At 48.2% G+C, this 16460-nt stretch overlaps 3 protein-coding genes across 3 annotated transcripts; all 3 read left to right on the forward strand.

Moving 5' to 3' along the window:
* Nucleotide 1: 1 nt before the first annotated feature.
* Nucleotides 2–3699, forward strand: BO83DRAFT_409505 (chitin synthase C; the record flags this gene model as incomplete). Its single annotated transcript, XM_025534141.1, has 9 exons — nt 2–30; nt 560–668; nt 723–1077; nt 1129–1490; nt 1556–2219; nt 2274–2456; nt 2503–2686; nt 2738–3377; nt 3435–3699. 9 exons carry the CDS (start codon nt 2–4, stop codon nt 3570–3572), a joined length of 2664 nt encoding a protein of 887 aa, XP_025386504.1. The 3' UTR covers nt 3573–3699.
* An 831-nt stretch (nt 3700–4530) lies between these two features.
* On the forward strand, nt 4531–6560 carry BO83DRAFT_400327 (transcription factor domain-containing protein; the record flags this gene model as incomplete). The annotated part of the gene is made up of 5 exons (XM_025533389.1): nt 4531–4867; nt 4931–5247; nt 5300–5716; nt 5783–6009; nt 6083–6560. 5 exons carry the CDS (start codon nt 4531–4533, stop codon nt 6558–6560), a joined length of 1776 nt encoding a protein of 591 aa, XP_025386505.1.
* Nucleotides 6561–7834: 1274 nt separating this feature from the next.
* Nucleotides 7835–15999, forward strand: BO83DRAFT_390438 (type I polyketide synthase; the record flags this gene model as incomplete). The annotated part of the gene is made up of 12 exons (XM_025532858.1): nt 7835–8457; nt 8540–9053; nt 9109–9232; nt 9287–9399; nt 9461–9893; nt 9951–10397; nt 10445–12697; nt 12749–12774; nt 12852–13985; nt 14041–14115; nt 14163–14503; nt 14556–15999. The coding sequence occupies 12 exons, from the start codon at nt 7835–7837 to the stop codon at nt 15997–15999; spliced, it is 7527 nt and encodes a 2508-aa protein (XP_025386506.1).
* Nucleotides 16000–16460: the final 461 nt, after the last annotated feature.

A 16460-nucleotide genomic window follows, 5' to 3' on the forward strand; every position in this document is an offset into this window, starting at 1 on the left:
GATGCGGAACACGCCGGTTTGCTTTGGAAAGTGTAGATGTAGAAGCCGCAAGATCTGCAATCAATACTAAAACAGAAGGGATAGCTGTATTCATAAATAAGAAAATTATTGTTTCATCTGCACTCGGTCTTGGTATCGCTATCATCGCGCCGAGAACATGGCCGGCAGTCTTCCAGTGGTACACCTCACGTTTTTTTCTAGCAACCCTCACCCGCAAGGAACAACCACGGACCAAACTGGGTCTTGAGACTTTCGCTACCCAAAGGCAAAGTGTTACTGAATCAAATTGCTGAACATTTAGATAGGAGCCTCGTCCAGTTTCCCGACTATATTTAAATTTGAGATAGAGGCCGCTAATTGGCTCGGCATAAGGGCGGGGCGCTGCAAATCCAATCAGAACATGTGCTGCTGCTGAGACATTCACTTCAAGTTGTTGGGGGTATACTACTAGTAGTAGAGCTGACATTATCTGGGAGGACATAGTTAGTCCATCTCCAGCCGTCGAAAAGACGCGCCTCATTCAACGCGTACTACGCTCTCTCGATCATCTTCTTGAAAGCTCTGGACATCAAAACAACATGGACAATGCCCACGATCAGTCGTCACGCCCTCTCTCATTCGAGTTGGAGAGTAACCACCACTCACTTCGCCAGCTAACGCCTCCCATTGTAGGCTTCCCCGCAAAAGCAGCATAAAGAATTACTGGCTAAAATCTAATCTAGGCCAGTTCATATTCGTTCAACGAGAATGATGACGCCTCTCACTCGCTGCTACCTGCGCCACTTGACAACCATCATCCTTCTACCAGCTCACAAGGGCCACCTATTATCATACAGTATAAACCTTACGAAGATCCGCACCAGCAAAGTGAGTCCGAAGTGACCAGTCAGACATCCTGGCAGCGACGACAGAAATCGGGCTCAGGCCTGCGCCGCTACCCAACTCGCAGGATCAATCTAGTCCAGGGATCCGTTCTCAGTGTCGACTATCCTGTTCCTAGCGCCATTCGCAACTCGGTTGAAGCAAAGTACCGCGACTCGAGTGATGTTACGGCTGAGGAATTTACTCACCTACGATGTAAATCAAGGGGGCCTGCTCATTCGAATCCCAGCTGACACGGTATCCTAGACACGGCTGCAACTTGCGACCCCGATGATTTCAACTTACGCAATGGCTATGATTTGCGGGCTTCCATGTTCAATCGACATACTGAGATTCTGATCGCAATTACCTATTATAACGAAGATAAAGTTCTTACATCTCGGACTCTTCAGGGAGTCATGCAGAATATTCGAGATATCGTCAATTTGAAAAAGACACAATTTTGGGACAAGGGAGGACCTGCTTGGCAAAAAATTGTTGTCTGTCTTGTTTTCGATGGCATTGGTCCTTGCGATAAGAACACTCTTGATGTCCTGGCCACAGTCGGCATATATCAGGATGGAATCATGAAACATGATGTCGATGGGAAGGAGACAGTGGCTCATATCGTATTGTACCCTCCTCTACCGACATACAAGACATAGTCAAAGGCTGACTAAAGTCATTGACTTAGTTCGAATATACCACCCAGCTATCGATAACTCCTTCCCAGCAGCTAGTCCGCCCGCAGAGCGACAGTCCTGAGAACCTGCCGCCCGTACAGATGATCTTCTGCTTGAAGCAAAAGAACAGCAAGAAGATTAACTCACATCGTTGGTTATTCAACGCATTTGGAAGAATTCTAAACCCGGAAGTATGTATATTGATTGACGCAGGAACGAAGCCGGGTCACAAATCCCTTCTTGCGCTCTGGGAGGCGTTCTACAATAACAAGAATCTGGGAGGCGCCTGCGGCGAAATCCATGCGCTACTCGGCCCACGATGGGAGAAGCTAGTCAATCCCTTGGTAGCTGCGCAGAACTTCGAGTACAAAATATCCAACATTTTGGACAAACCTTTGGAGAGTGCGATTGGGTACGTCAGTGTTCTCCCGGGAGCATTCTCTGCTTACCGTTACCGTGCTATCATGGGTCGACCGTTAGAACAGTATTTCCATGGCGACCATACTTTATCAAAGAAACTTGGTAAAAAGGGGATAGAAGGCATGAATATCTTCAAAAAAAATATGTTTCTTGCCGAGGATCGAATTCTGTGCTTTGAGCTTGTTGCAAAGGCGGGATACAAATGGACACTCAGTTATGTGAAAGCCTCAAAGGGAGAGACAGACGTTCCAGAAGGTAAGATATTCCACCCTCAACTTTAACCCACCGAAGCTAATGCAAGCAATGCAGCACCCCCAGAGTTTCTTAGTCAAAGGCGCCGATGGTTGAATGGATCCTTCGCAGCTAGCCTCTATTCGGTCATGCACTTCAACCGCATCTACAAGAGTGGCCATAATATACTCCGACTCATTTTTCTGCATGTGCAGCTCGTCTATAACATCTGTCAACTTACTATGACTTGGTTCTCTCTCGGTACGTCTTCTGCGTATAGCTAAACGATTGGCGCTAATCAAGACAGCTTCGTACTGGCTTACTACTTCGGTCATCATGGACATCGTTGGAACTCCAAGTGCGACTAATAAAAACAAGGGATGGCCATTTGGAAACGATGCATCACCTGTCGTCAATAATATCATTAAGGCTTTATATCTGGCATTCTTAATGCAGCAGTTCTTCCTTGCGCTTGGAAATCGACCTAAAGGGTAAGTGCTCCGGGCCTGCCATGTAGTTCTTAGACTAATAACAAATTGCAGGTCGCAAACTTCCTATACTCTAACCTTTATCTACTTCGCTCTTGTTCAACTTTACATCCTCGTACTGTCATTTTACCTTGTAGCCAAGGCATTCGCCGGCGGCAATATAGATCTCGATTTCGATGATGGGGCCGGACGATTCGTGGGTTCTTTTTTCACTTCGACTACAGGCCTAGTCTTAATCGCGCTGGTTTCGACGTACGGAATATACATCATAGCGAGCATACTCTATTGCGATCCTTGGCATCTTCTGACATCTTCCTGGGCGTATTTTCTCGGGATGCCTTCGACAATCAATGTTCTTAACGTCTACGCATTCTGCAATTGGCATGATGTTTCATGGGGAACCAAAGGCTCGGATGACACGGCCTCCCTTCCATCCGCAAAGACTAAGAAATCAGAAACGCAGAAAAGCTTCGTTGAAGAGGATGACAAACCACAGGCCCAAATCGATTTCGACTTCGAGTTAACTGTCCGACGCGCCCTTTCACCCTGGCAGGAACCGAGGGAGAAAAAAGAAGTGCATTTGGAGGACTCATACAGAACCTTCCGAACCAATCTGGTGCTACTGTGGACGTTATGCAATGGCTTACTGGCATTGCTGATCAACAATGATAGTGTGAGGAATCTATGCTTGACGGTATGTTCATTCCAACTAATCTTAGGTCACGAAAGTTTGCTGACAATGTGCCTCCAGACTACGTCGACGGATCGTACGGCTTGGTATTTCAAGGTTATCCTATGGGCTACGTCGGGCCTATCTGTCTTTAGATTTCTGGGTACTCTTTGGTTTTTGGGAAAGACCGGGCTATTGTGTTGTCTCTCTCGGCGCTAGCCAACATATTGAACAGTACTTTATGCTCTATTTTCTGGCCCCAATAATTGGTATTAGTATACCGGCGACATAGTCCTCTATTATTCACTCTGTGTAGTTGTCTTCGCCCTATTATCCAGCGTAGCAGTAGACCACTAGATATTCAATTGGCCTCACCAAGAATGCAGAGGATTTTTTACTCAATTTCTTGGCATTCGGGATCCGTGGAACCCGCCCCTATCGAGCTTGACTTTTGCACATAGCGGAAATCACTCCTTACGCCAAATAAAGCAACCCAGTTGGCTGAACAGCGAAAGTTAAAACCATAAACTGACAAAGGTTAAGAATAGTATTCTTTAATATACTTGTACTCTATTGGCGAGCCCTGATCCTAGAGTGGCGCAGTAGTTCCCTCCGCCATGTTCCTGGCCTTGGCAACTTATTTTTGTCGCCTTCTTGGCTCGAGCGAGCGCTTCCACCCGCACTCATGGCTTGAGATGGCAGTTGGATGGTAATTTATAATTGTCACCGTAGAGGCCTTGCATACTGTACTTCATAGTGGGACAGCGACCACGTTTATCTCTCACAATGCTGCGGCGTCGTGTGGTGTGTAACCCCTCCCTAAGATTGAAATAGACTTGGTTTAACTCATATCCCACAGTGTGATGCATGTCATGCCCGAAAGGTACAAATTAGCATCTCAGATAACATGGAGATGTTTTCTTCATTCCCACGATGAATAGTCTTAGTAACATGGTATCAGGTTCGGTGCGATAAGGAAGACCCATGCGGAAATTGCCAGGATCAATTGACCGCTTGCACTCGAACCCGAGGCATGAAACGGCTTTCCAAGCGAGAAGCAGTTCAGAAGCGAAGTAGGGGGGTCAACGGTCCAAGAAATGGGACTCTTGTTGCTCAGTCATCGATTGTAGGCCGACGCTCAAGACAAGTCTCTGCCGAACTGTCAAGTGAGGGTTTCATGTTCAATGACCTCTCACCTCACATGCACCATGATGTCTTTGATATGCTTGATGGTAGATGTTCTGCGTTTCTCGATAGAATCGACATGGACCATGAATTGCCTGGCTGGATGTCTCTCGTTCCTCTTACGGACTCCCAGATGATCAAATCACCCCAATCAGGACACTCCATGGATATAATTCGTGACAGGCACCAGACGCTGGAGTTTGCTCTATTCATTGCAAGCCAACTGCTAGGTGGCAATAATTATTGTACAGGTACTTTGTTTGAGGAAACCAAAAATGAGGACTTGCACAACTTTCCCTCCATCGAGCTGTTGTATTGGATGCTGAACGGTGTGTATAAAATCCATCTTCTCTTGCCGAATACAGCTCTTACTTATCTTCCGAATTCCCCAGACAATGAAACCAATAAATTTGGGTCCTACGTCCAGGACTATTTCAGACATGTCAGCAAAGAAACCCTCAAGCATATGGGGCTTTCCATCCTGTTGGGCACTGCTACGCCAGCTGAGGCCTTGCTGTATACTGTCTGTGTCAATTCAGTGGCCTACAAGTTTCTCAATACAGTAGCTGGTAATGAGAGCGATGGTCTCCTGGCTCAGAGTCTACGGAATAGTGCTTTACTCTACCGTGAGACTGCTCAACGATGCTTGAGAAGGATACCCCTCTTTACGGAGTCTTCGTTTTCCTTACTACAGACTATATTATGTGGGGTAAGCTGCTAGGTCTCCGATGTGCGTCAACGTTTCTAACATATTGTGACAGATATTTCTATATCAAGGATCAGGTGACGCTAGTACCTGCCAAGAGTTGACCAAAACTGCATGTAGGGTATGCATGGATATCGGTCTCTATCCTGGTGCAATTGACCTGCACAATTCAAGTGAAGAGGAATATTATTGCTTCATGTGGTGCTACATTCTGGACAGGAACTACGCGTGGAAACTTGGCAGACGAAGAATGCTAACAGTGGAATCTGATCTGAGGGTGGATCCTGCGACATCAAAAGTTACTATTTCATCGCTCCTTCTAATATACTTGGAATTAGCCAAGGTTCAAGACACGATGATACCCTTCTTGGTTAACTCTCCCATAGGAGATAACCCCGTCTTCCAGTCTTTCACTAGTATAGGCGCGCAGCTTCTGCGGGACATGGATGCCATCCGCAGAAATATTGAGCAGGTAGGTCCACCGACTCTCCTTATTAATCAATCAATTTTCCTAATAACTGACAAATCTGGCGTCCAGATCAAAACTCCATCTCCAAACTGGACTGGCCTAGACGTCAACAGCGAAATCGCGACCCTCAATTTCTCCTACCACTCCATAGTGACCAGCATCTTGTACCTCCACCAAATCGCCCCGGGACAAGCCACCCAAGAAACGTGCCTCACATCAGCGCGGCAGGAGTTACAGGCCCTAATAACAATCTGCGAATCAAGTGACACACAAAAAACGGTTGCTTATCTACATTGGTTAATTCCCGCCCCTGAATAGTTATGACACGGCATGTACAGAAGAGTACTGATATTCATCCAACGAAAACAGGACGCTCCTCTACTACCCCATCACAGCATGCTTTGCACTATTCTGCACCGCCGTAGTAACATGTCATAACGGCGATTTCCGGATCCTTAAGGCTGTCGCGAATTGTCTCGCGCACAGTGGGACTATGAGTCAGCCTATCGCCACGATGCAAAATCTTTTTCAACAGTTTGTGGCACTGTCGAAATGCTTCTTTGCTGATGAGAGCCTGAGCTTGGATATTCCGGAAGGGAATATGGGTGCATTGCAGTCGCAGATGCAGTTGGGATTCCAACCGCTGGACGGCGGAATACCTGACTACTCTCAGGTTCGGTTACAGTCGCCTTTCGGGTTTGATTCATCGTTTACCCGTGGAAATTTACTCGGACCTATTGGCGAGGTTGTTGAGAGTGTCGATTTTTCATCGCCTTTACATACATTACAAGGCCACGATGGCCTATATGACAACGTCCTGACACCCAACCAGCCGGGGTCTGAGTAAGGTCTAATTTATGTACACTTGTGGCTCTTGCAGCGGCATGGTCATTCTGGGGATGGAGTCATTTTTCCAGGGTATCGTATTTATACACATGCTCAATCGATTATATGTACTCGCGATCTATGGGAGGTTCGTATATCAGGCACCACTGGAGCAACTAGCCTTTGGATGAATTGTATTGGGGCTTATATGGTACACGTTTGGTTGTACCCAACCATCGAACCCTAAAGCTCAGGTTGGATTGGGAACACACATGCATGTTCCCAATGAGAATATTTCCTACACTACGTCCATCTTTCAAGAGAAACCACCGCCCAGCAAAGTGACAGTCGACAAGCGATAAACTCTTAGATGTGGTAGGCATGTGTCAATTCGTGCTGGCGGATCATAAAGGCCCGATGAAAAGCCCCGAGAAGTAGGTGCCGGGTGTACAAGGACGTACATGCGCAAGTCGACTCTGTCCACTCATAAGGGCGTTCAGGTGCCTTTGCAAGCTGACTTCACTGATCCAGGAAGTAATCAGGAACCTGGCAGTTGAACCTTCTGAACTCCCAGCGCAATCAGGCTCGCAATCTTGATATATTATCATGGATTAGACTTCTCTTTTTGCCATCAACCCAAACAAGGCTTTTTTTCGCTATATTGTGCGGTCCTCCCTTGATTGAGGTATTGATGTGCATGATCAGATTTCAATTCTCGAATTATTCCACACCTTATTGTTCTAAAATATGATCACTCGGTCGCTAGTCAGCCCTTCTCGTCACATCTGAACTCCTATAATTATTAGTACCCGACCTCAGGTGGGATGTCTAACGCAGTATGTGTGTGCCACTCTGGAGGTCTTTTGCACTTTGGATTTCAGATTCTAGAGTGCGAATATGTCTCAGATATCTCCGATGTTTGTGAACATATTCGAGTCTCATATTCTAGTGGATATCGGTGGTTGTTTTGGTACTCAATCGGGTTATAATGCTGGATGAACGTTTCGCAAGGTCGAATCGTTTCCCACCAATGATCGGGGAAGTGGATATATACTGCATCATGCATATGCAAATGCAGACCCATGTTCTTCTGGTCTGGTTATTATACGGCGAATTTCTTGCCGGGAAGTTAGCAGAACCGGGGTTTTTGCTCCCCAGTACTCGAAACAGGATAGCTAACGTATATGATCAACATTGTATGGTGAGAAATTATTAGCAATGCACCTGTAGAGTATTTGTGGATTTCAGCAGATTTCGCCGCCTGGGCTTCTTACGCCGCGAGTACAGCTCAGTCACATGGCCATAAAAAATGGAAGCGAGCACGTGGTGGAGGCCTCTGCGATCCACATCGAGGATGTCGGGGAACAACCTCATCCCGAGCAACCTCCCGCCACGCCATGGAGTCAGCTCGACGAACTGCCAAGCGGCTCCCTACCACCTATTGCCATTGTGGGCATGGGCATAAGGTTCCCTGGTAACATCCGAACTGCAGAGGAATTTTGGTCGCTGCTAGTGGAGAAAAGAAGCGCCCTAGGCGAAGTCCCTTCAGGCAGATACCATGGAGACTCGTTCTATCACCCCACCAGACCTCATGAAATCAAAACTAAACATGGGTACTTCTTGCAGGAAGAGTATCTTGGCAAGGTCGACAAGGACTTCGTCGGAAAACCTTCAGAAGCTGGAAGCTTGGATCCTCAACAACGACTTCTCCTCGAGGTTGTGTGGGAATGTATGGAGAATGCCGGCCAGATAGAATGGAGAGGCCGCGATATCGGCTGTTTCGTAGGTAGTTTTGGAGAGGACTGGCTCGAGATTACCAGCAAAGACACTCAGTATATCGACCGGTTTAGAGCAATGGGGACTGGCGACTTTGCGTTTGCTAACCGAATCTCATTCGAATTTGACCTCAAAGGCCCTAGGTACGTTGTATCCACTGGTTTTCCCTCAGAGTGTATCCATCTTTTCATTTTTCCTCTCGTCTAACTAACCACGCGTGAATAGTATCACATATAAAACGGCATGCTCGTCTTCTCTGGTCGCATTACATCAAGCTTGTCAGGCAATATACTCCGGCGACTGCTCCGCGGCTATTGTCGGTGGCAGCAGTATCATATTCTCTCCTACAATGTCTGTGACAATGTCCGATAACTTGGTCCTGGCTCCCGATGGCAGATGCAAAACCTTCGATGCCTCAGCAGACGGATACGGGCGCGGAGAAGGCATCAATGCCATATTCATTAAACGGTTGGATGCTGCCATACGGGACGGTGATCCCATCAGGGCAATTATTCGCTCGACAGCAACCAATAGTGATGGAAAGACTCCGAATATTTCAACGCCAGACCGAGAAAGCCAAGAGACTCTGATCCGCAAAGCATACAGCAGAGCGGGGATTATTGATCCTTGTCAGACGGCATTGTTCGAGTGCCATGGAACAGGAACAACTATAGGTGACGTTACAGAAACTCAGGCTGTGACTAGCATTTTCGGAGAAAAAGGGATATTCATTGGTGCGGTACGTTCCCTATGCATAAGCCTTCGTTGAGTTGCATCAACTAATGTGCGAAAAGGTAAAACCGAACGTTGGCCACATGGAAGGCGCATCTGGCTTGACCAGTGTGATCAAAGCCGTCCTTTCCTTAGAACATAGACAGATCCCCCCAAATATATATTTTGAAACCCCTCACCCACAGAGTAAGTTTCTTGGGAGGGGGAATATATATCAGTCTCCCAAACTAACCCACGTAGTTCCATTTCAGGAGGGCAAATTAGAGGTACCAATAGACACATTACCATGGCCGGAGGACAGAGAGGCGAGAGTGAGTGTGAACAGCTTTGGGATCGGAGGAGCAAATGCGCATGTAAGTCTCCTTAAACAAGCCCTTTCACCCTCTGCGCGACGGTGCTCTTATGTGATATCAGGTTATACTAGACGCGTTTCAACCGCGCGACACAATCTTGGCACCAAGAAAACAACCAAATCAGATACTAGCTTTATCTGCATGGGGAGCAAATGCCCTAAATAAGAAAATTGAACAACTCCAATCATACATCGACGAACACCCTCATAAATTGGGAGACGTTGCCTTCACATTAGGTTCTAGGAGGGATCATCTATCTCATCGTGCTTTTATGGTTACAGACGGCGATTCAATAAATGCCGATGCGTTTCGAAGGAGGCATTTACCCGAGCTGCAAGCATCGGAGTTGATATTCACCTTCACCGGCCAAGGTGCACAGTGGTCTGGAATGGCTAGGGGCCTCATTGAAGCATATTCCCAATTCGCCAGTGATTTACAGATAATGGATAATACCCTTAAAGGCCTTCCAATCCCGCCAAAGTGGCTCTTGCATGGTATTGTTTCTTCCCTCTCGCCAACCACGAACATGGCAATGTGCTTATAGACTACAGATACCTTGATGAACGGCGACCAAACTACAATGGACCGCGCTGAGTGTTCCCAACCGCTCTGCACCGCCATTCAGTTGGCTATGGTCAATCTGCTCGCGTCATGCGATATATACCCATCTAAAGTGATTGGCCATTCTAGCGGGGAGATTGCTTCTGCATATGCATCGGGAGCCATCTCTATGGAGACAGCTATAATTTTAGCATACTATCGTGGCCAAGTATCTTCTCAGTGCGAGGGTAAGGGGGCTATGATGGCAGTCGGTATGAACCCAAAACAAGTCAGTTCTTACATTACAGGTGATGTCGTTGTCGCCTGCTATAATAGCCCTGAAAGTGTAACTTTATCGGGAGACAAGGCATCGCTGGAAGACGTAGCATCAAGCATACGCAGCGACACACCGGATATACTAATGAAAATGCTGCCTGTACAAGTTGCCTATCACTCTAGTATGTCGCACTGTCTTGATTTGAGGATCAACATTAACACCTGATAGGCCACATGATGATCGCAGCAGCCCACTATGAGGAACTAATCCGTCCTTACGTGTCCTGTAGGCCGAAGTTGGCAGCTCAAATGTTTTCAACCATGACTGGCCAAGGAATTCAGAATACAAACCAGCTGGATGCAGCTTACTGGAAGGCGAACCTGGAATCACCAGTCCAGTTCACTGCTGCCATGGGTGCAGCGTTGAAGTCGGCGTCTGAACTACTGCAACCACTTGTCCTAGAGATAGGGCCACACTCAGCACTGTCGGGGCCTATCCGTCAGATCTCCAAGGATGTGGAAACAACGAACACATACTGTCCGACCGTAGTGCGAGGGGAGGACTCCACTTCCACCTTTCTAAAAGCAGTGGGTCAGGCGTATCTTCACGGCTCACGGGTTCGTTTTGCGGCCGTCAACGGCTCTGGAACCTGTCTGAATGACCTTTCACCTTATCCTTGGCAATACGACGACTTAGGCTGGTCCGAAAGTCGACCTCCTCGACAGTGGCGTCTACGCAAATTTCCACATCATGAATTGCTTGGTTCACGCACCTTAGAATCGGGTGACTTAGAGCCTTGTTGGAGAAACATTCTCCGCCTGGATGAGGTTCCGTGGATTTGGGACCACAATGTTAGCGGCCAAATAGTGTTTCCTTGTGCTGGCTACTTAGCCATGGTGGCTGAGGCCGCCAGACAACTCACCGGTTCGGATACGATCTTATTGCGAAACATATTGATCAGGAATGCCTTGCTCTTAGAACCGAGTCTTGAATACGAGCTTCTAACAAGCATGCGACCAGTAACAGTGAATGACCTTGTGGAATCCTCATGGTACGACTTTATGGTTTGTTCGTATGATGGTAACTCGTGGAAAAAGCACTGCTCTGGCCAAGTTATGTCTGGCACGCTGAGCGATCCACCGCCGCCGACAGGGGCCGCTGTCTTCCCAAGACCTCTCTCGTCGCCTTATTTATATCGACAGCTGAAGAAGGCGGGACTAAAATACGGGACTTCCTTTCAAGGTCTCCATGACATTACAGCTAGCCCTTCATCTTATGAAGCCGCGGCGACTGTTGAGGACGATCCAAGCCTGCATAGTGGTCGCTATCTAATTCATCCTACCGCCATCGACCAGTGCTTACAATTACACTGTGTTGCGGCATGTCGCGGTATTGCACCAGGGGTGGGTGTAGTTGGTGTTCCCTCGTATATTGGTGAGGTGTACCTAACGCACAGTAGCGAGACCATGTCATTGGTGGTCAGTCCTACATCGTCTGGGCCTATGTCTGGTAGTTTAGGAGGAGATTCCCGCCTGATACGCAGTGATAGCAGCATCGCCCTATTCATGAGGGACGCCCGTTTCTTTGCGCTAGAAAGTGAAGGAGCGATCGTACGTGAAGAGCCGTTTCTCTGCTCTCACATGGACTACAAACCAGAGATCCGTCTCAATCGTGCAAAAGGCTCAATCAGGCGCGCTGGTGTGGATACAGGACTAGAAACAACAGCTAGACTTGCTGTTTTGGCTATTTTAGATTTTGATGTTCTGGTCCGTAATCTAACACCGACCGTGCCTCATATGACAAAGTATCAGCAGTGGATTCAGTCCGAGGCCCTTCGGATAAGAAGGGAAGAATATCACAGCATTGAAGAGACATGGGAATGGGCACGGATGAGCCCTGGTGATCGCCTCAGTCTATGGAAAGCGCTACTTGACAAAATTCCTGATCCTAGATTGTCGGGATTCTTTGCAGATGCGCGATATTGTCTTGAATCTGAGATGGAGTCCCTAATGGCCGGGAAGATATCCGCGGCACAAGTACTAGCTCCGCGTGAGTCATGGAAAGACATATATGCCTACGCAGTGGATGATTTTGACTGGAATCAACTTTTCCGGCTCGTGGCACATTCTAGTCCTCAGCTGAGAATACTTGAAATTGGTGCCGGAACAGGATCCGCCACGGTGGCTGCATTGAGAGCTCTAGTCGATGTGAGTGGAGAGCGAACCTTCGCCAGATATGTTGTGACGGATGTCACGCCTGGGTTTTTGATACCATTGCAGGAAAAGCATGGGAATCAGTTGGAATATGCGGTCCTTGACATATCGCTGTCACCTGCAGACCAGGGTTTCGAGGTTGGAGGCTTCGATTTGGTTATCGCATCCAATGTAATACATGCTACGCCAAGTTTGCACGAAACTCTCATAAATGTGAAGACACTACTGAGGCCTGGCGGCTGGTTTTTCCTTCATGAGCTATCTGCTGGTACGATCAATAAGCCCTCATCTCAAGCGCCTGCTAACTCTTAATGGCCAGACGTACCTTATGTTGACTGGGTTATGGTATGTATACGTTGTTTCATTCTTTCTCCGCAGCGCTGGAGTTGGTTTTAAGAGGGAACGATTAACTTCTCGAACAGGGCACCCTCCCCGGATGGTGGTTAGGCGATTCAGACCAGCGTGTCGATCGACCTTATGTCAAGGTTGATAGATGGAAGGACGAACTCATCAAGGCAGGCTTCCTGGAGATGGAAGACTTTGTGTATGACGAAGACTTTCCATTCCAAATGTCTGCCACCATGATAGCAAGGAGCGCGCCGTCCAAGCCATCGATTCCTGTAATCAGCCTTCTCGGAACCCTGCAAACCCAGAAGCACCCGTGGGCAGCGGTCATTGAAAAGAAGCTTTCCTACAATGGGTATACTGTGGAATGGTGTATATTCGGCGGAGAGGTTAAAGAAAGTGTTGTTATTTCCCTACTTGATCTTGATGGTCCTTTCCTTTACGACTTGTCGGAAGAGTCGTTCTCAAACCTTCGGAGTTATTTGTCATTTGCCCGCCGGACACTCTGGATCACCCGGCTTTCTCAGAAGACGTGCTCGGATCCTCGCTATGGACTTATACAGGGATTTGGCCGTACCATCCGAGCTGAGACTGGCATGGATTTCAGGACCCTCGAGATCGACGACTTCAATGATACTACTGCGGACCTCTTAGTCCGCGTGTTTAACGATTTTCTCGATGAGAAAGCCAATCCGTCTGGCAGAGATTATGAATACACCATTGAAGACAGCATTGTATATACAACAAGATGCAACGGCCTATCAAAAGAAAAGCAGCTGGAAGTTGAAGGCAACTGTGGGCCCCTCCGCCTCCATCCTGGAGTACGCGGTGTCTTAGATACGCTTCAGTGGGTGGAGGAAGAACGACAGATGAGCCTGAAGCAGAATGAGGTCGAAGTGGAGATGAGGTTTCTTAGCTTGAATTTCAAGGATCTCATGTTCGCCTTGGGCCTACTCGTGACCGATCTTCCTCTGGGTCTAGAGGGCAGCGGAGTTGTCCGCAGAGTAGGATCGGAAGTGGTTGACTTGCACGCGGGAGACGCCGTGATCGTGATTCAGCAGGGCACATTCAAGACTCAATTGATCACGCAGGAAACAAATTGCATGCGTATTTCAGACGATATATCGCTCGAGCAGGCCTCTGCGATGCCGTGTGTCTACGCAACGGCGATCTACTCCCTTTTGACAATAGGAAATCTGAACAAAGGACAGGTGAGATGATGATTAATACTCCGAGAGGCAGGCTTTTCTAATTTTCATACCGCAGACTGTGCTCATTCATTCAGCTTGTGGCGGAGTTGGGCTAGCAGCGATCGACATATGCCGCATGGTTGGTGCTGAGGTATGTCTCCTTTTAACCTCAATAGACCAACGCTCATCGATTTGTAGATCTATGCCACTGTTAGCAGCGAAGAAAAGATCCAGTTCCTGATAAAGAACTTCAATATTTCACGAGATCGAATATTCGACTCTCGAAGTGTCTCATTTCGCAGTGGTGTTCTGGCTGCTACAAACGGACGTGGTGTAGACCTTGTCCTGAACTCACTGGCAGGCGAACTTCTGCATGCATCTTGGGACTGCGTAGCCCCAATGGGCAAGATGATTGAGATTGGAAAACGTGACATGCTAGAGCATGGGAAGCTGGAGATGGTGCACTTTGCAAATAACCGCTCGTTCTTTGGTGTTGACTTGAGTGAGATGCTCGATGACTATCCAGATCTGGTTCGGGGGTATGTTTCGAATCCCGTACTGACACTGAATATTTGTGCTAATGTCTTATAGTTCTATCAATGAGATGTTTACCTACTGCCAAGAAGGGCGTTTACAGGCGCAATTGTTTCCACGGATGTTCGAGGCAGACGATATCGCCAGTGCATTCCGACATATGCAGACAGGCCGGCACATTGGTAAGATAGTTGTAAAAATGCCAGAAGTGCCTCACAGTCTCAATTACAAACCGATCGAGAAGAGATACATCTTCTCTCCTACAATGTCGTACCTGCTCGTTGGTGGATTTGGTGGCATCGGTCGAGTACTAGCGACATGGATGGTCACTAACGGTGCCAGACATCTGGTCATAATGTCACGATCTGCAGGCCAATCCGAGTCTGATCAAGCCTACGTGAAGGAGCTCGAGAGCCAGGGCTGCACAGTGGCTGTAGTCGACGGCAGTGTCGAAGACGCAGATAGCGTCGAGCAAGCAGTGTCTGCCAGTGAGCATGAACTCGCAGGAGTTGTCAACCTCTCCTTAGTACTACAGGTAAACCCCCCCAATTTACCAATCGATCCTGGAAGACATGCTGAAACTGCCCAACTGCAAAAGGACGAGCTCTTTGCGAACATGTCGTACGCGCAATGGATCGCACCCCAAGGCCCGAAGATCCGTGGCACATGGAATCTACACAACGTCTGTTCCGGGAAACAGCTCGACTTCTTCGTCCTCTTCAGCTCCGTCGTAGGAACATCCGGCAACCCAGGCCAATCCAACTACGGCGCAGCGAACACCTTCGTCGACGCCTTCGTAACCTACCGTCGCTCTCTAGGCCTCCCAGCAACCCGCGTCACTCTCGGTGCCGTCGAAGAAGTCGGCAATTTCAGTCGCAACACACGGCTAGTCGAGCTCTTCCAAACACAGTCCCGCTTCTCCCTCTCAGAGCAAGAAGTCATCGACGCATTCCGTCTCGCCCTACCACACACCAACACCACCACCGACCCTCCCTCCCTCATCTCCTCCCCACTAGACATAATGGTTGGCGTAACCTCCTTCCTCAACCCCGACCAAATGGAAATAAACAACAGCAAAGCCTCATTCGAGCAAGACGTGCGCTTCAACATCCCATCCCTAATGCGAACTAGCAAAGCCGAAGCGCACAATCAAGAAGCCGACGTCCTCCTGCGCCTCTTCGAAGCCATCGCCAACGACCCTTCCTTCCTGAACGACCCGAAATGCGAAAGCACCATTATCCGCGAACTCGGGAAACGCGTCGGCAATTTCTCGGCGCAGGCCGGGCTCGACGAGAAGCAGATCGCTAATTTCCCTATCGATTCGCTCATGGGCCTGGAAGTGAAGTATTGGATTCGACGTAGCTTGGATCTGGAAACGTCTGTTCTTGAGATCTCGCAGGCGAAGACTGTCGCTGGTGTGGCGGCGCTGGTTATGAAGGGGCTACGGACGAAGTATGGGATCAGTGCTGAGGATGCAGTTGCGGATAGTGGAACTGGCTAGACCGCTTCCAACAATGTTAGGCAGGCAGGCAAGCTGGGTGGGACGATGTGAGGACAAAAGGCGGTGAGTTGGTGAAGGTGGTGTGATGTGGTGCTTGTGGGACACATGGGGCAAGTTGTTTTCAGAATGTGGGGCTAACTTGCTGTTTGTTTGTTTTGTTTGGCTTTGGAAGGGAAGGGAAGGGAAGCGCTCACTCAACAAGTACACGGTCGCTGAGTGTGGTCTGATTTCTGTTTGTCTTATCCCTTACTTACTTACTCACTCACTCCCTCGTTTGGAATAGTTTCGTTAGAAGGAAATGAGATTGCTTTGTTTTACTGGAATGCTTCTCAGGTCTCTATTCCGTACAAAAATCCTCGTCTCATATGGTAAGTTGGCGTAGATGCGACCGGTTTATGCATCGGTCAGGTGACCTTTCCGGAGCGCAATTTGTGTTTCTGTGTCCCTTAATCCCCAACCCA

This window comes from Aspergillus eucalypticola (assembly GCF_003184535.1).
Source record: "Aspergillus eucalypticola CBS 122712 chromosome Unknown BO83scaffold_18, whole genome shotgun sequence".
In the NCBI taxonomy this organism is placed as follows: domain Eukaryota; kingdom Fungi; phylum Ascomycota; class Eurotiomycetes; order Eurotiales; family Aspergillaceae; genus Aspergillus; species Aspergillus eucalypticola.